Here is a 19,081-nt window from a genome sequence, read left to right on the forward strand (position 1 = left end):
ATGTGAAATCCAGTACGTTTTGTAATTTAGAGAATCCCTATAGTATTTGCTGTAGAATTCACTGTAGTTTTCTACAAGTTAGATAGATGTTAAGTAGGAAAGTAAATAAATAAATATAGAGAAAGCCCTAAGAAGGCCTTTTATTTCTTGCTTGTGAGACCCAGAAGTGCGTAGACTGGAACTATTCTTCCCTTTACAACATGTGGCCAACGGCTCAGAGAGGAAGGTAGAGTAGCCAGTGGTAGAGCTGAGATTAGAATCCAAGTCTCCGACTTGAAAATACAGTTCTCTGTCTTGTTTGTTTGTTCTGGTTAGCTTTTAGGCTTCAGATTTCAACTAGCCTTCGTTTTCAAGTAGTAAGTTAAATGAGATTCTTTTGATGGTCCCTATTGTTAACAACATTCAGAAAGTAAGACTTATTTTAACAAGTTCAAACTATAAACCTAGAAATGCTGTCCTTTCTTTAAAAATAAAAAAAGGAGGAAAAGTTGGGTTTCCTCCCTTCCTCTGCCAAATACCCCTGTGGTGTGTATTCAGTGCCAAAATGCAGTGTGGACATTTGTTTGTATTAATTCTTCTTTGTAGCAGATATGAAGCAGTTAAAGGGTGTTTTGGAAATACAAATTTATATACTTCAGTTACTGACAGATTTTATCTGTAATCCTTTCAACTAGATTGGATGATTTTGTCTATGATACTGTCCTAATAGATGAAACCAAAGGCTCACCCTGTTCAAATACACTCTGCAATCCTTCTGAACCACCTCTACCCAGAAGACTAAATGTAAGTAAATGAAGTAATTCTTTGAGCTCTAATGGGCCTGGAAAGGAGGAAGTGCTACTTTAAATGGTCAAGGTACAGTTACATGTCACTGGTAACCCAGGCTCTTTTTTATTCACTTTTGGTTTCTCTTGACTTTGAAATAACAATTTCTGTGGTCCAAGTTCAGCTTTTCAGAATGATTTTGATTTGGAGCCCACCTATTCCTTTCAATCACTGGGGTAAATAGGGGAAAAAACGACATGCTACTTTTATCTAGATAGTGTTTGTTTGTTTGTTTTTTTGCGGTACGCGGGCCTCTCACTGTTGTGGCCTCTCCCGTTGCGGAGCACAGGCTCCGGACGCGCAGGCTCAGCGGCCATGGCTGACGGGCCCAGCCACTCCGCGGCATGTGGGATCTTCCCGGACCGGGACACGAACCCGTGTCCCCTGCATCGGCAGGCGGACTCTCAACCACTGCGCCACCAGGGAAGCCCTAGATAGTGGTTATTTTTTTTTGATAGAATGATATGTGCAGTATATTATGATGGCTCATTTTAACAAGAACAAGAAACAGAAAATACCTCTGAACTTACAGATCTGCAGATTTTTCCTGCACGGTAGAAATGCAGTCCTAGCTTATTAGTATGCTTAAGAGAACCATTTTATAGATCATAAATGAAACTTGAGCAATACATTTTGGTTTCGATGCATTTAATCATTTTGGAGCTTGCAGACATTTAGCTTTTGACACCGTTTTATGTTTAAGAGAATAAATTAATTCCCAGTCCCTCGGCACTCATAGAGAGGTAGGGAGAGCAGGGTTTTGGACAAGTTCCATGACAGGGAGAATCTATCCTGTGACTTTAAAATTTGCTGCATATATCATCAACGAACAAACTGAATAATTGAGTAGACTAATTTATCAATAATTCTCCTTCCTATTTCTGTTTAAGACCTAAAATTATTTCTATGTAAAACAGTGCTTGCATTTTTCATAGTCCTTCCCAACGCTTTGTCAGCTTTTGCCATTAAAAATCAACCCCTTCACTACTTTCAAGGCTAATAATATTACAAGATACGGGCTACATATATTTGGAAGGCTGGTCACCCTATTTTTAATCTCCTTTCTAAAGTGCAGTAAGTTTCCATTCTCCACAAGCTTATTGTTTTTAATATGTAAAAACCTCTAAGAGCTCCAGAACCACCTATATACTCGTGTGTTGACTATCAGATTTCGTGGTTACTTGCTGACAATTAGCACATCTCTCTGGGAAACTTTTACAGTCCGTCATCATGTGACTTAAAGTCCATTTTAACTTTACTTCAGAGTTGGCCAGTGCTAATCACCATATAGTAGGGCAATTAAATTATATGTTTCAGGATCAAAATGAATTTTTTTACTGTGTGGTATTCAGAGTAACACAGCTTGCAAAACACAAGATTTTAGATTCTAAAACAATGGTGTCTTTGCAAATTTTGCTGAAAAAAGTGCTTTGACCTCTTAGTAACACTTATAGTTCATTATGCCATGACTCCATTGCAAGACGCTATTGCTCATTTCACAAAGTGCTTTGGCTTCCTTGTTTATCCAAGATGGCCTTACATTCTTGTTGGAAACTATAAATCATCTGCTCATAGGCTTTTATTGGGTTAGCTTTGTGTTGCAGAGATTTAGGGTCGAGAACGAGGGAGGGGGTGGTGTTTTATATCTGGACGAGAAGGATATTCCTTTTCTGAATTTCTCAACAAGATCTTTAAGACTTGGTTAACGCAGTTGAAGATTCTATTTGAAATGTCAAGAGTGCTCCAAATTGATCAGCTCGGTGCTTTGTGACCACCTAGAGGGGTGGGATAGGGAGGATGGGAGACGCAAGAGGGAGGAGATATGGGGACATATGTATATGTATGGCTGATTCGCTTTGTTATAAAGCAGAAACTAACACACCATTGTAAAGCAATTATACTCCAATACAGGGGTGTTAAAAAAAAAAAAAAAGAGCGCTCCAAATTAACAATGTACATGAAGCATTCTTAAATAAAACATGATTAATCTGGCATTATTTGTCTCTCTGGATATAATTACATAGTTAAAATATTTGAAGTCGATAGCAGACATTGGTCAGTTCTTGTGATTATAACCCTAGACTAGAAATATATAGTGTTTTGTAACTACTTTAACATGTGTGAAAATTGTAGATTCTCGTAGAACAACGGAAGGAAGATTTTATTTATAGCACAGCAGACTTGATACATAATTGATTCAGACCAGTATTTGAGTTATTACAGGAAAGGAAAGAAAGCTAAGGCGAGAACCCCTCCCTGTGTGGAAAAATTTCTTTCTGGAATTCTTCAGATTCATTGGAGGTTCAAACCTTGACAGTCCACAGGGGACTAGACCTGAAGTGTCTTGTTCTGTTCTGGAAGCCACACTTGCAGAGAGATATAACGTGCAGCCCATAACGTGCTGAGAACGTGAATAGGATATAGTAAGGCAGCCTGACCCAGGCTGTGTGAGGTGGAGGATGTGATGGGGATGATGAGCCTCGAGAAAAAATGGTGAAGGCAGGACAGCCCCTTTTAGGTATCTGAAGGGCTTTAACATGGAAATTTGGACACTCCTGTGTAGTTCCGGAGGGCAAAATAAGACTTAATTTGCAGAGAGAGAGATTTAGGCTCACTTTAAGGAAAAACCATGAGTCAGGAAATCCAAATGACATCCTTAATCTTATTGTAATAGTTCTGTGGAAGTTAAATTTCTGTTCTTATTAACAGTCTGTACCTGAGACCCTCTCTTTACCACAAACAGAAATGAATACCTCCAGAGCCAGCACAGCCTTACATGTAGGTAGAGTAGGTGAAATGCCCAGGGGTGGACCCTGGACCACAAATACCTTTCCTACCAGCTTGTCATTGATGACCGCGGGTCCTAGAGAGTCATTCCCTTGGGTTAAGGCATTGATCTTTTTAAAGGTCAAATATGTCTGGAGAGATAACCCATTAAATTGCATGGCAAGTTGAAAGGAGGTTTTATGTGGGGGAGAAAGTGGGTGAGGTGTTTCCATGCATCCTAAGGGAAGGCTGATTGTGCAGGCCTTCACGGAGCAGAAGGCATAGTTGATGCCAGATGTCTGGTGGAGGGAGTCTGGAACTGCAGAGGAAGGCACCACAGAGAGAAAAGATAAGCTGAAAGGGGAAAGGGAGGGTGTATTGGAGTTTAAACAATATATTGAGAATTTTGCCTAATTGTTACCAGTGTTTTTAACATGTTTTATAGTTTCTGAGGGTCTTTCACATATATTACTAATTATAATTTGATTCACACAACATCCTGCAAGGAGGTATTATTATCCACATTTTAAAGATAAAGAAATTGAGGCTAAGAAACTGGGCTAAAGGTTAAGCCTACCCTGGGACCTACAGTGTTTGAGCAGTGTAGCCAGGACCCCAACCTAGGCCTTCTGACTTCACATTTCTTCAGAATGTGTCCCCAAGATTTTAGCAGTAAATATTTAGATGCATTTAGGTTAGGTAGTAAAAATTTAAGGAAAACTGGTTTAGATGCATGCAAATATTTGGTTTTGTTATGTAAATCTACCTAAAACCAAATAATTATAATTCCCTAGTTCAGCCAAACCTATCTCCTAATAGATTGTAGTGCCTTGAGGTAACCTGTTTTTTGGCACTTTTATAATTGTGAACAATTAGTGCTCATGTGAATGTTAGATGGATGGATGAGGCCTTTTTTTTCCATCCCTAAAAACAGGAATGGTTATTTGACTTAATTGCTGATAAACAAAATGTTGCGTTATATTTACATCTTAGCAAGGTATTTAGGTTCTGTCTGCCAGCCTGTTTTATTTTCTTGACTAGTGATAGTTCTCTATTTTGGTATCAGAGATCTCTCCTGGTCCGTATCTTGCCTCTTTATTTAGAAACTCAATGCCAAAGTATGGCTACCGTTGTACTGGCTGCTTTGCTTTTATGTAAGATGGTGCAGTGCCTCATTTTTGTAACTGTAGTACTATATAAATGTTTAAATTGATTAAATGACCTAAAAGAAGCAGGCAGGAACTAATGTCGTGCTTTTATAACTAAATTAGGGGCTGTCTAAAGTATGACAACACTTAATGTTTTTTTCATCCCTTTTTTGTTTTTTATATTTACATCTTTTATATTTATATAGGTGATGGGTCAGGTGTTGTTTGCTTAGGTTATATTAAAATTCTCTTTTTTAAATGGTTGGCCACTTTGGATCATTACCTTATAATTTGCGTTATATTTTAAGAGATCATAAAGATAGCTCAGAGCTTCTCTGGAATTATCTACCCCTGATCATAGAGGCTCTCAATCATACACATCGGGGGTAAAGTTCTTCAGGGTCTGTTAAGAAAAACAGTTGTTCTTTGAAGTATCCCAGACTTTTTTTTTTAAACAACAGATGTAGCACTTTTTTTCTTCTTTCCTTCTAGCACATTCTTATATTTTTCTTAGTATTTTTTTTAGCGTTTGGCTTTTTCATTGTCTTTCCCTCCACCGAGTTTCAAAGAATCTTATTTCATTTCAGAGGTATTTAATAAGTAGAGTTTTCTTCTGTGGGTTATTGTTCCTTGCAGGAAAAGGTGATGCCAAATCAAGTAAAAAGAGTTGTATGCCTTTGTCACGTAGGCGTTTGCTGAGGGAGACTAGTGTATGTGTCTATGAGCAAGGGAAGGAGAGAGGAAGGAGACTCTTTGTCTTTAGGAGAGTTTTACAAGAAGCACCCGGGCGCCTTAGATTCTCACTGCTATTCATCAGATACATAAAGAATTGGCCTTGGTGATCTCAAGAGTTCTCTCTGGATTAGAAATTTTGTGATTCAATGAACTGAGATAGAAAGATGCGATCATTTATTTGGGGACCCAGGAGTAGATGATGAGGCCTTGGTTGATTCCAGGCCAAGGTCAACATTCAGCCCTACTGGAGAATAGTACAGGCACTAGGAGAAGCTGGTACCAGGTTATGTTAATGTTCTGGACCAAGATTCAGAAGACCTGGGGATCACATCCTGCCTCTGTCCCTTTATCATTTACAGAACACTTTAATATGTATTCATTTGCTCCTGGTACATGCCCTTAAGATTTGGGAAGATACTTGAAACAGTTTGTGAACAATATAGGACAGTATATATATAACAAGGGCCAGATTACGTGGCAGACTCGAAAAGCTGCAGCTAAGATGTGAGTGGAGCCATAGTTAGTATGGGCTTGGAGTAGTTCTAAGTGGAAGAGGGAGGAGTAGCATTGGGCTTTGAAAGAGCGTAGGATTTGAGTGGATGGGGTGAAAAGATTCTCGGTAGGAAGACATACCAGTTAGAAGGAATCTAGCATGTTTCGGGTATGGTAAGATGACCGTCTTGTTTTGAACAAAGGGAGGCCTATGTAGTGGGGCTGGGGTGGCCACAGCAGTCAGGGAACCTAAGGATTAACATAACACGAGTTTCTAGAGACTCCTGCTTTTCTTATCTCACTTTTGGGCCTTTTAACTACACAACTGGCATGTTTTGTTGTTTTGTTCAGTCAGGGGGACGATTCTTTCGTTCTTCCACCGTTTTTAGTGACTTTAACATAGATTCACTTCTCTTTGCCGTAGATCACCACTGAGCATTTAACAAGAGATCCTACTCAGTGCTTCCTGAATGGAGGTGAGATGAAGGTAGAACAACTATTTCAAGAATCTGGCAACAGAAGATCTGATACTTTTCAGTCAGATGGCATCAACGACTCTGAAAAATGCTCTCCTACAGTTTCTCAGGGTAAAAGTTCAGATCGTTTGAATACAGTAAAATCCAGCAGTTCATCCAAAGCATCCAAAGTGTTGCCTCTGACTCCAGAACAAGCACTGAAGCAGTATAAACACCACCTCACTGCTTATGAGAAGCTGGAAATCATCAATTATCCAGAAATTTACTTTGTGGGTCCAAATGCCAAGAAAAGACATGGAGTTATCGGTGGTCCCAATAATGGGGGTTATGATGATGCAGATGGGGCCTACATTCACGTGCCTCGAGACCATCTAGCTTATCGATATGAGGTGCTGAAAATTATTGGCAAGGGCAGTTTTGGGCAGGTAGCCCGGGTCTATGATCACAAACTTCGACAGTACGTGGCCCTGAAGATGGTACGCAATGAAAAGCACCTCCATCGCCAAGCAGCCGAGGAGATCCGGATTTTGGAGCATCTTAAAAAGCGGGATAAAACCGGTAGCATGAACGTTATTCATATGCTGGAAAGTTTCACGTTCCGGAACCATGTTTGCATGGCCTTTGAGTTACTGAGCGTAGACCTTTATGAGCTCATGAAAAAAAACAAGTTCCAGGGTTTTAGTATCCAGTTGGTTCGCAAGTTTGCTCAATCCATCTTGCAATCCTTGGATGCTCTCCACAGAAACAAGATCATTCACTGTGACCTGAAGCCAGAAAACATTCTCCTGAAACACTATGGGCACAGTGCGACTAAGGTCATTGACTTTGGGTCCAGCTGTTTTGAGTACCGGAAGCTTTACACCTATATCCAGTCTCGGTTCTACAGAGCTCCAGAGATCATCTTAGGAAGCCGCTATAGCACGTCCATTGACATGTGGAGTTTTGGCTGCATCCTTGCAGAACTTTTAACAGGACATCCTCTCTTCCCTGGAGAGGATGAAGGAGACCAGCTGGCCTGTATGATGGAGCTTCTAGGGATGCCACCACCAAAATTCCTGGAGCAATCCAAACGTGCCAAGTACTTTATTAACTCCAGGGGCCTACCTCGCTACTGTTTTGTGACCAGTCAGGCAGATGGGAGGGTTGTGTTTGTGGGCAGTCGTTCACGGAGGGTTAAGAAGCGGGGTCCCCCAGGCAGCAAAGACTGGCGGACAGCACTGAAGGGGTGTGATGATTACTTCTTCATAGACTTTTTGAAAAGGTGTCTTACCTGGGACCCCTCTGCCCGCCTGACCCCAGCTCAAGCACTAAGACACCCTTGGATTAGCAAGTCTGTGCCCAGACCTCTCACCATTGAAAAGGTGTCAGGCAAAAGGGTAGTAAACCCTGCAAATGCTTTCCAGGGCCTGGGTTGCAAGCTGCCTCCAATTGTACGAATAGCCAATAAGCTTAAAGCTAACTTAATGTCAGAAACCAGTGGTGGTATACCTCTGTGCACTGTATTGCCAAAACTGATTAGCTAATGGACAGCTGGTGTGCTCAGAGATGAAATGTAGGTATTTTTAATTATCTTGCAAACCTGAAAATGGAAAAAAAGAAACAACACCAAGCCCATTAATGGATATGTTTTTGGTAGACTAGATATCTTTTTTTAACAAGGCAAAGCATTTTTATATGACTGTAAAAGAACTCTTGAAGGGCTAATTACCTAACCAGCTTGTATTGGCCATCCTGGGATACATAGTAAAAGACTTTTTATAAGTCAGTGCATCTTTTGTTATTATTGTCAGGTGTTCACCAACCTGTGTATTATTCTGTGGGTTTAAATCCTTTTCTCTCAAGGTAGACGATATACCAGAAAGTATATCCTGAACATTCACTTCTAGTCTCCCTCGGCATCTGTTCCAGAGGCTTAATTTGGGACATGGCCGTAGTTATAGATGAGACTGAAAACTAGATCTGCCGCGCACTCCAGACCCCACATGTGTATAGAATGCCTTAAAGAAGCTCACACGTAGAGGAAGAGAATTACATTAAAACCCCTTGTTTAAAAAACAGAGCAAAATTCTCAAAAAGAAAGAAGTTCAGACTTGAGGTGAAAATCAATCAGCAAATCTCCTGACATGATAATATTTACTGGGTGCTTATTAAATGTCAGGTTATTCGATCTTGACAGCAATCTTACAAGTGTTAGAAATCAGGGCTCAGAGAAGCCTGGTAATGGGCTCAAATACACCTTTGCTCCAACACCCTGGGGAGCTGGCTTTTGAGCCCAGATGGCTCAGTCTTCAAAGTCCAGGTTCAACCCACATGTAACACTCCCTCTGCTGGTGGCTGTGTGTGCGGGTCGGGTGGGGGGGTTCACACCGATTCTTCCTGTTGACACAACCTAATCTGGCCCACCTACTCTTCAGAAAGGTGTGAGGGGACTGAAGCCTCCAGAACAAACAGGCTGCCCCAGGGCCCTTCCGGGGCCGGACATGCTGCCCAATCCATAAAAGAGCCCAGAATCACCACAGCAGAGGCAGTGCTCAAAGCGCCTTGCGCATTTTAACCTTCATTTCCTCGACATCCTTTCACTGGCTAAAACTTAAGTCTTTAAAACTCAGTGTTTGCTAGATCAACCCTCCACTTCGCTCTTTCCACATCATGTCCCTGAAACAATTCCCCCATCAGCCTTGTCCCATCCTACCACCAAAGAGCAGGAGACAGACCCACCGCCCGACCCCCAGACCACACCATGCCTTCCATACCAGCAGGAGAACATGTGGCTGCCCAGGAGAGTGCTGGTGAGTAAAGGGAGGTCAGCCTTTTTGACGCGGTACTTCAAAGCACGCAAGAAGCATCTCTGCAACAGTTCGTCCATTTGCTCTGCAAGGAGAAGACAAGAACCACATCCTTCCTGAGGGCCCCAGAAGGCCCGCGCAGCACAAGATAACTCCCCGCACGGTGACATCCGTACCTCACCCCTCAGCTCTGAAGGAGCCCATTCCCAGGCACCAAAGCTCCCAGACTCTCTAGAACACTGAGCCTTTACAGAGGTCTGACCCCACAGAGGGGGTCAGGCCACAAAGTCCCACCCAGCCAGGCGCGGATGCTTCTCTGATAGAGAAGTCAGAGCCAGAAGAAAACTAAGAGGGCCGTGTAGCTGGGAACAGTCCAAATAGCAGAGCCGACGGGTATCCAGGGAAACGCGACATATGCGCAAGACTCCCAGGTAAGATGGCAAAGGGCTGTGGCACCACCCTCACCAAAACTAAGGCCTTTCCCCGCCCCTCCCGGAGCCGTGGCGCCGCTCTGGGCGGAAGCAGAGCCCAGCGCTTCAGTCCCCACACTGAGAGGCGAGCGCCCTGCTCCTGCCAGAGCTGTACCTGGAAGGGTCTTGCTGTCCGTGGGCTCTGGGCTCAGGCCCCCGACACTGGGGTCTTCTGTAGCTTCCGACGGGGACTTCTCCCCACACCTCTGCTGAACCTCCCCCTCCTCCTCCTCTCCCGCCAGGGTCAGGCGCCTCATGTCTCCCTGCAAGGTGGTGTCTGCCTGGACAGACCCCTTCTCTTCACTGAGATCTGGGGGATCCAGGGCCAGTGGAGCAATGGATGGTGGAGAGGACTTGTCTCCAGATCGCCTGCAAAAACCTCATGTCAGAAACACTGAGCAGCAGCCACAACACTCCAGCCCCGGTCAGGGGGTCAGCAGGGGTCCAGAGAGAGTAAGACCCACGGGCAGGGGTGTCCAGGAGAGGCCAGAGAACCTGGGTGTGCCTCTCAACTCTGTTTCCAATTCTGGGCCCAGAGAAGTCCCATGCCTCAGTTTCCTCATCTTTGAAATGGGGAGAGTAATTCTTGCCTCCTCCTTAAACCAAACAGAATTCAGGGACAGAGAAAAATTAAAGACAACATAGTTAAAGTGGAGCTCCCCTTCCAAAGTATTCCCTTCATATAAATTAAAAATAAAACCATTTTGAATTAAATAACCAAATGAAGATTGCAAACGCATCTGTAGTACCAGGTTGGTGAAATACAAACCCAAGGTTGAGCGTATGGAACAAATTACAAACACCTGGACTGCTCAAGACTGCTCAAGACTGCTTCTGTGTTAAATCAGAATGCAATCTAAAATAGATAAATGACAAGGACCAACTGTATAGCACAGGGAACTATATTCAATACCTTGTAATAACCTTTAATGGAAAAGAATCTGAGAAAGAACATATATGTATATATCTATATCTAGAATCACTAGATATACTAATGGTCACTAGAATCACTTGGCTGTTCACCTGAAACTAACACAACATTGTACATCAACTATACCTCAACTGAAAAAAAAGAATGCAATCTAACCTGCAGAGTAGAGATTACAATGGCTTTATGCCACTAAGCCTTATGAAGACAGGAAAAAAAGGGATGCCACATAGCAGAGCGGTAAAAACAAAAAGCTTTATGTTAACTAAGATTATGCAAGTCAAACAAAGTTTTACTAACAGCCGCAGCAAGGCTTATTAAGTATGGCTACTAGTGAGGCCAGAGCGTATGTTTAGGCTATTCTGATCAGGTAAATACCATAAGTGTTTTCAAAGGGCGGGAGGACGGGAGACTGAGGCAGCCACTGATAAAACAATTTAGACAACAGGACCTTAACTGCCCAGACTAACAGTCAGAAAACAAGGTGCTGGGAGTACGTGAGTAAGCAGCCCTCAGATGCCTGCTGAAACCCACACTGATGAGGCTGTACCTCCAGCAAAGCAGGGCTTGGCCAATACTTGTAAAATAAGTAACTCCAAGACTGACTAAAAACGTAAGGGTAAATCTATACCAACAGGCCACACAACACTTGGCCAGAAGACCAGGTAGACTGCTTTCGAGAAAAGCACTACTTACTATTTTGGTTAAATGACACGAAAATAACCAGAAAATAAACTCACATACAGCTCCAGAGAGCACCCGTCACAGTGAGAAAGTGCAAGTTCCGTAATGAGGAGGAGATCCTAAATGTGGAACTTGAACAACAGGAAAGTCATCAGGTTGTCACCCTGGTGCCTGAGGATCTACTCTGCTTTGATCTGGATTCAGATGTGAGAATTCCCGAGCACTCATCATGGGGTCAGAAAATGCCTAAATGTACACGGCAGAAAAGGCCAGATCGACCAGTGCCATAAAAATAAAGAATATCACTGTACTGAGAGGCAGAGAAGACAATCCCTAAGGCCTTCTTCCAGCCCTAGGATTCTATAATTCACCTAGGAAATCAAGTTCTCTGTAATTTCTTTTCTAAACAGGCCAAAAAAAAAATCTTTTCTCCACATTTTGCAAGGAAATTAATGTCTAGGGTCAGCAACTTGACTAAGGACACAGCAGGGATCAAAACTCTCGCTTCTCAATCCAGGCCCTGTGCTCCCTCCGCCCACCCAGCTCCCTATAAAACAGAAAAAGCATGGAACCCACCACAAGTGGTCCTGGTAGGTGTGGAGCACAGAGAAGCCCCTTCCCTTCAGACCTGAGGTCAGCATCTCGGCTGTGGACATGGCAGCAACTCCGATGGCAACGGGGGCTCTGAGAAGGAGGAGGTCAGAGACGAGGGTCAGGGAAAGTCTTCCAGGAGGGCACATGTCAGGACCAGGTTTCTACACATGTGTTCAAAGCACCACGGTTGCAAATCTGAAGCATCCACTTGTATCACAGAGCTAAAACTCGGTGCAGTCTCAATCTTATTCAAATTACCTACACATATGACTTTCAAAAATTCCTTGACCAAATATTCCCTTCTGTGTAAGTAACTCCTCTACTGATGTTATCATTCTTATATTCTTATTATGAACCAAACCCAGCCAGGACTCAGAAGGATATTTAAAGTTCCCTTTCTTTAATTTCAAAAAATAAATTATCTCCCCTATCTTAAAAAAGGCATAGCCATCCTATATGGAAATTCAGAAGGGAGGCCATTCATATGCCATAAATTAGGCTGAGGGATGCCAGAGGGAAGAGAGAAGAGAGATACAGTGGTACCAACGAAAGGTTCCTTCTGAGTTGGTTCTTTATAACAGGCCTTGCTCTGTATAACATCTATCTAAGAACTGGATGTGTCCAAAATATCAGAAACAACCACATTTACAATAACTACAAAAAACTTCCAAAGCCCAAATGGGAAATCTCTGTCAGCCCACTGTTACTCAGCAATGCTCACACATTGCCTGTAAGGATCGGTGTCCAGCTGGCTAACAGGAGGGGAATATACAAGCCTGGCAACGTTGCCTGGACCCAAGGGAGACGATTCAAGGGCAGATTTCCCAACACCTGAACTTCAAAAAAAAACGTTTGCTAATCCGGTGGCTCCACTTCCTGTGCCCATGGGTCAGTTCCTGCCACAGAATCTTTGAATTTGGCTTCTTTCCCAGTTCCTAAAAGACGGGTCTTTGTCTTCCACCCTTGGAATCGTCAATGGCTCAAGAACTTCGGTCTCGAACCTGTCTTGTAGTTTTAGTAAACTCCCTTGTACCCTCACCCCCTTCCATAAACCACCTAGGATTCATTCCCACATACATTCTAAATGCCAAACTCAGAGGCCAAATACACATTTATGTAGTTTTCTCCGATCTTGGATAGAATACTGGGGGGAAAAAACAATAATTTCACCATTCTTTTCAACTTCAAGTTTTGCTACAGGTAAACAAGGGACGAAACATTTCTAGGTGCTTGGTTCCCAAAGGTTCAAGGAAAATGGGAGAATATGAGCAACAAAAATAAGATCTTTAAACACTGACCCCTCCCATGCCTCCCATGTTTCCCTCTCAAAGAAGCAATGAGTAAAATAATAAGATGTCATTTTTCATTCAGGATGATACAAATGAAAATGACCCATCATATCCAGTGTCGGTGAGCATGTAAGGAAACAGGCTCCATATACCCTGTAGGTAGGAGGGAAAACTGACACAGCATTTTTATAGGGCAACAGAAAATATGCACGATCTTCAGCCAAACAGTTCTGCTTCCTAGTACCTACTTTAGAAAAATATTGGCACTAGTGTCCCTAGAGGCATCAGGAAGATCTTGTTTGTGATAGAGACGAAGTAGAGGCAACCACAATGTCCACTAGAAGAGGACTTTTCCCATCACCCCACAGTGGGTAAAAAGATTCAGCTTATCTGTGCTTGCTGACATGGAACATGTCCCCACTACCTGAAGTGAAAAAGTAATAGGGATAAAGTTTGTTTATTTGTATTTTTAAACATACACACCCCAAACCATACATTTTATATGCCCGTGTATATATGCATTGAAGAAGGCTGACAAGGACGTGCATCAGAATGATAATGGTTACTTCGAGGAGAAAAGGATTATGGGGTGAGAGGGTTTTGATTTTTCACAACTGTTCATACCATTACTTCCTAATTTATTTTAAAAAAGAGACACTGTGGTGATGGCTGAACAACCCTGTAAATATACTAAAAAAAAATCACTGAATCGTACATTTGAAACAGGTGAATTTTATAGTATGAAAACTATATCTCAATAAATCTATTAAAAATAATTAAAAGATGAGGATGATGATGTGGATGTTCGACAAAAATAATGTTGAAGTCATGCAAGGCAGGAAAGACCAAGAAAATGTCACAGACAGGAGACTAAGAAGACATGACAACTAAATGCAATGTGGTACCCTGGACTGGATTCTTGAACACAAAAAAAGGAAAAAAAGACATCGTGGGAAAACTGGGGAAATATGCATAAAGTCTGTAATAGTGTCAAAAGGACTGTACCAATGTTAATTCCTTAGTGTTGATAACTGTACTGTGGTTATACAAGATGTTATCATTACAGGAAGCTGGGTAAGGAGTATTTCAGGACTCTGTACTATACTTGCAACTCTTCTGTAAATCTAAGAAAAAAATGTTTAAAGGAGAAAAAAAACAAATAAATTTTAAAAAGGAAGCAGCAGCAGCAGGAGCAAATACACTTGGCCCAGATGTATGGACACCCCACAGGCTCACTGCCATTCCCCACTCTCTGATTGCTCAGGAAGAATATGTTTTTTCTTTTAATCCTTTATCCATATGCTGTGAAGTTGTCATTCCCACCCCTCCCAAGTTTTCCCTAAGTTGTTTCCCCATAGGCACAGCTGACTGGCACAGTACCTGTTCCCCACCAAGGCAATGGCACAGAGGTCACCCTTCTGTACCTGAGGCAGACCAGCAGGGGGCACCACTAGCCCTGGCAGCATCAAATCTGCAGGAAACAAAAGCATTGCAACTAACTCCACAGTTTACTTCATCATTTACTCATTTGCTCAACAAACATACATTTGTTAAGCATCAACTACATTATTCATAATGAAAATAAAAAGTGGCAAACTGAGGATCAGACCTTTTCCTTCTGGGAGACTAGTGGTCAAACTGAAGCACCAAGCTGAGGGTCCAGTTCCATGATCTATCTTATTCTGGTTTCCTAAATTCAGTTTATTAATCTAAAGTATAGCATATGGCAGTTCACAGAGCACTTTCATGTCACTTATCTTATTTAAGCCTTACAGCAGGGTCAGAGAGCTTATGGAAGCAGCCAAGTAAGAGATGCAACAGACATGAGGGAAAAATTCTATTTTTCAATCATATGAATGCACAAAATGGGTACATTTATTAAAGTAGTTGGCCTTTACTAAGTAGGTTTCAGCCACTATCCAGAATATAGGAAAATACTCTTACCTGCTCCCCCCACCAGTTTTTCAAGCACCAGGGGCCATGTTGTAAATGTTGCTAGAAGATCAGGATAAGACCACAGGGTGTACACTGTCCAAGAAGAGAGCCAGAAAACACTTACTGCCCAAAAGTCAACCCCCTGGGGAATGGCAAAGCCATACACTAAGGCCACATTAATCAACATGTAGAAAAGAAACTCAAGTCAAAGCTAGAGAGAAGGTTGTAAGGGGATGCCCAAAGAAGTTGCATTCTTTCTTTTGATTAGGTTACCGCAAGTTTGTGAAGCGGTTTATATGTTATATGCTATTTACTTGAGAATCCTTGCTTCCTTTAGCCTTAGAGACCTGCATTCTTTACATATTTATACTGAGCTCTTTGCAGTAGTTTCTCTCAATCTATGATCTTGAGAAGTTATCACTTTTACTGGTCGGAAGACACATGAAGTGAGCTACAGCTCTAAGAGTCTATTTAGCTGCCAAAGTTGGATATTTATGTGTAAGGCTAAAACTAGTGATGAAGTGAACATCTGCTTTTGCCTGTCCAGTATCCCTTTTCCCCTCTCTGGGAACTGAGTGCCCCTTTTCCTGTGGGAAACACATTCCATATAGTTTACATCAGGCTGACTCCCTTCTCAAAGAGGCTGCAGTCTTGAAGAAGGCGGAGACTTAAGAAACTGGGTATCGCTTGAGACTTGGAGGCACCTATTGTTCCACCTGGACGGCAGCAGCCAAACATGGCCATAGTGGAAAAAAGTAGGGACAGAGCCCCAATGAGGATTCCTTTTATGTCCTCAGAAGCAAGTAATCCGAAACCAGGGCAGCAGCCTGTAAGAAATTCTGAAACTTTCCCATGTTTCTTATTTTTATTCTCTCTGTTTCCACAGGGATTAGCAGTAAAACCCTTAGATCAAAAAGGGCTTGTATGTGTACAGCAGCAAAGCTGGGTGGGGGTAGGGTGGCCTGGGGTAGGAGACTGCACTGCACTGCTGCAGCCAAGCTGGGAGGAAGAAAAGCCCCCGAATGACAAAGTAGGTGTCCGCAGCCATGGAAAAGAGAAAAGGACACTGCCTCTCTGAGATCTGTGACAAAGAAAGCAAGCAAAGTATCCTGAGAGCCAGACAAGAGCCTAAGAAAGAATCCCTGTGAGACATCGCAACCAAAGTCCACCACTAAGACAGCTGGGTATGGAGTTTAACTAACCCAGCTTCTTTCCCATCACAGGATCTCTTCAGTAGCTTAAGAAAATTCCACTCGTGAAAGTTTTAAGAAGCATTTTTTACATGCCCTGAAACTCCACCCTTTTCACGACCTCTGCTCCAATCCCTACTTAACCCACTAGAAACCAGTGTTTCTTCACCTCAGAATTTCCCTTGGCAACCACCCTCTTTTTGTGTTAACCCTTTTTCCCCCTCACTTCTATAGCAGTTTCTGATCTTGAAAGACCCAATTCTAGGGACACTAAGTCCAAAAAGATTCTTAGGGAGATTTTGCATTTATTTGTTTTAAGGAAGACGGATTAATGGAAGAAACAGATGTTAGGCAAGGACCATAGTAATGGCCATCTCCATCCCACTGCCATACCTGTCGGATATAGAGTTTTCTCCAGTTCAAATAGGATGGGGTTACCACCACGCACGTACACAGTCACTGCATCCCCTCTGTGAGCATACAACTTCACAGTGTTGAGTTCTTCCTTTCCAGGTACTAACTCAGAGACCTGATCCGTTCCAAGAGTGGGGAAAGCAGCTGTCACCTCGGCCCGAAGCTTCCTCCTGCAGAGAGAGCGCACACACCTGGTAGGTATGCTGCCCGGATGGATTCCAATAAATACTGAGGACTCAAGACTTACTATACAATCACGAGGCCCAAGAAAAAGACTGGTTGATGATGCCGTATTCTCACTCTTCCAAAACCTCCCATTCTCTTTCTCATCCAATGTCTCATCTATTTTCACATGTTCCTGGGGCATGTCTTTCCATTTTACAAAGAGAGGGAAAAACTGAGATCCGGTAAGCGACCCAAGTTAGCCTGCCACTGGAAACTAAGCCCTGCCTTCCTGACTCCACACATAGCTCCTGGACCCACTCCTTTCTCATCTATGCTTGGCCAATCTGTCAACTTATGATTAAACAGCTCTGCTAGGGCACCAAGAATGACAACTATAGAACACTGCCTCCAAAATTCCCAAGGTGACACCTTCATTTGCAAAACTGAACAGATACACTTCTTACCACATGTGCCTTATCCCCTCTCACCTCACCCTCCACCTGTCTCTCCTGCCAGTGGTAATCACTAGACACTTCTTCTCGTATGCTTGTACTTCTCTGTGCCCCATCTAATCTCTCCCAAGGGACTCAAAGCTCTTGGTAGGGCAGGGACCCCGTTTTCCTTCATTTTGGCATCCTCCACGACACCTTAAACAGACTGCAGTCAATACGCGCTGATTGAATTATACGCTTTCTCGTAAACTCACTAAAATATCCAAAAGACAGCCTGGGAGATAAATCAGGCCTCCTCTCCATCTTCACTCTCAAAACACGTCTAACTCACCCTTGCCCGCCCCCCGGGGTCCCTTCTCCAGCTGTACCCCTCGGCCTCCAGCCCAGAAAAGGCTGTGAGCCAGCCGAGCTTGAGAGATGTCTGGGTGCCCTGGTGGGCAGAGCAGGCTCTTCTCTCCCTCACCTGTCCGACCCCCTGATGGCCGTGTTGGACTTGACCCGAAAGGCCTTGGCAAACATGTCTGCTGGAGGGGCCTGGGGAAGAGAAGGAGACCACAGCAGCCAGGGACTGTCAGGAAAGCGCGAGCACGGAGGCTTCCCAACCCGCAGTCCTGGGGGCAGCCATGCTTGGGCCCGGCTGGGAAAAGGGCCCGGCTGGAAACCGGGGCCGCGCAGCTTCGCGGCCACCCCTAATGGCAAGGCTGGGAACTGAAGCATGGGGGGCGGGGCCGGAGAAGGCGGGGCGGATCCCTGCGCCGAGCGGTGCACCCTTTCGCCTCACCCCTTCTGCCGGGCTCTGCGCCTAGGCGAGTGGCTTGAGCGGGCGCGTCTGTAGTATCTCTGGGGCCAACAGCGATTCCGTTCATTTTTGCTCCATCAGCGTTCTAGTGTGTTGAGTAGGAGCTCTGCCAGCTCTCATTCCATGCAGTTTAGTTCAGCTGGGCAAAATTAATTGAACTCGTGTTTTCTTAAACTTGCAGGCCTCTTGAATGGTTTTCTTCAGGGCTTTTGTTTCTTAAGATCTTTACATTTTATTGCACACTTGGGGCCTCAGCTAGAATTCTTTCCGAGATTTTCTCCTTCCTGTTTTTTAATTTACATGAGGTGATAATAACAATAAGAGGGAATCCACTTTAGTCCGAGGTTTGACCTCCTGTTAAGAGGAAACAACTATACAAATGATCTTCAAATCTGTTATTTAAAACTTTTTTTTTTTTTTTTTTGCGGTATGCGGGCCTCTCACTGCTGTGGCCTCTCCCGTTGCGGAGCACAGGTTCCGGACGCGCAGGCTCAGCGGCCATGACTCAGGCTCAGCGGCCATAGCTCAGGAGCCCAGCCATTCCGCGGCATGTGGGGTCTTCCCAGAGCGGGGCGCGAACCTGTGTCCTCTGCATCAGCAAGCAGACGCTCAACCACTGCGCCACCAGGGAAGCCCTAAAACATTTTTGGATAAAAAACCCCACATTTTTGGACCTTTTTAGGTACCTTTTGCATTCAGGCATTATTTGGGGGGATTTTGTTTCCAAAGCAATTTTAAAAACTCAGAGTGCTTATAAAAAAACTAATTTTGAGGCATAGTAAAATCAAATTATGGTTTGGCTTCTCCCTAGCAGTTTGATCTTGGGCCAATGGCTTATCCTTTCTGAAACTCTTACATTCTCTGTAAGATGTGGAGGTAATACCTACTTCACTGGGCTTCTGTGAGAAACCACTGAGATAACGCATGTGATAT

At 43.4% G+C, this 19,081-nt stretch overlaps 2 protein-coding genes across 3 annotated transcripts; one reads left to right on the forward strand and one right to left on the reverse strand.

The window, feature by feature from the left end:
* Window positions 1-848: 848 nt before the first annotated feature.
* On the forward strand, window positions 849-7,965 carry LOC308628953 (dual specificity tyrosine-phosphorylation-regulated kinase 3-like; the record flags this gene model as incomplete). The annotated part of the gene is made up of 1 exon (XM_081256376.1): window positions 849-7,965. The coding sequence occupies exon 1, from the start codon at window positions 6,448-6,450 to the stop codon at window positions 7,963-7,965; it is 1,518 nt and encodes a 505-aa protein (XP_081112502.1). The 5' UTR covers window positions 849-6,447.
* On the reverse strand, window positions 7,886-18,006 carry LOC308628967 (eukaryotic translation initiation factor 2D-like). Of its 2 annotated transcripts, XM_081256399.1 has the most exons (8): window positions 17,813-18,006; window positions 16,712-16,902; window positions 15,138-15,221; window positions 14,574-14,664; window positions 11,887-11,994; window positions 9,814-10,067; window positions 9,196-9,313; window positions 7,886-8,021 (listed from the first exon to the last, which is right to left on the reverse strand). In XM_081256399.1, the coding sequence occupies exons 1-8, from the start codon at window positions 17,866-17,868 to the stop codon at window positions 8,009-8,011; spliced, it is 915 nt and encodes a 304-aa protein (XP_081112525.1). In that variant the 5' UTR covers window positions 17,869-18,006; the 3' UTR covers window positions 7,886-8,008. The 2 variants fall into 2 exon arrangements, with proteins under 2 accessions (XP_081112525.1, XP_081112526.1); XM_081256400.1 differs by lacking the exon at window positions 11,887-11,994.
* Window positions 18,007-19,081: the final 1,075 nt, after the last annotated feature.

This window comes from Mesoplodon bidens, assembly GCF_964165515.1.
Source record: "Mesoplodon bidens genome assembly, chromosome: 2".
Lineage (NCBI taxonomy): Eukaryota > Metazoa > Chordata > Mammalia > Artiodactyla > Ziphiidae > Mesoplodon > Mesoplodon bidens.

Bases quoted from the DNA above. Each gene is read 5' to 3' on its own strand.
- LOC308628967 (XM_081256399.1), bottom strand. From the start codon at position 17,868: ATGTTTGCCAAGGCCTTTCGGGTCAAGTCCAACACGGCCATCAGGGGG. The intron at 15,222-16,711 runs GTATGGCAGTGG...CTTCTTGGACAG, and splicing joins GAAAACTCTATATCCGACAG to TGTACACCCTGTGGTCTTAT. The intron at 9,314-9,813 runs GTACAGCTCTGG...TTCTCCTTGCAG, and splicing joins GGACAGCAAGACCCTTCCAG to AGCAAATGGACGAACTGTTG.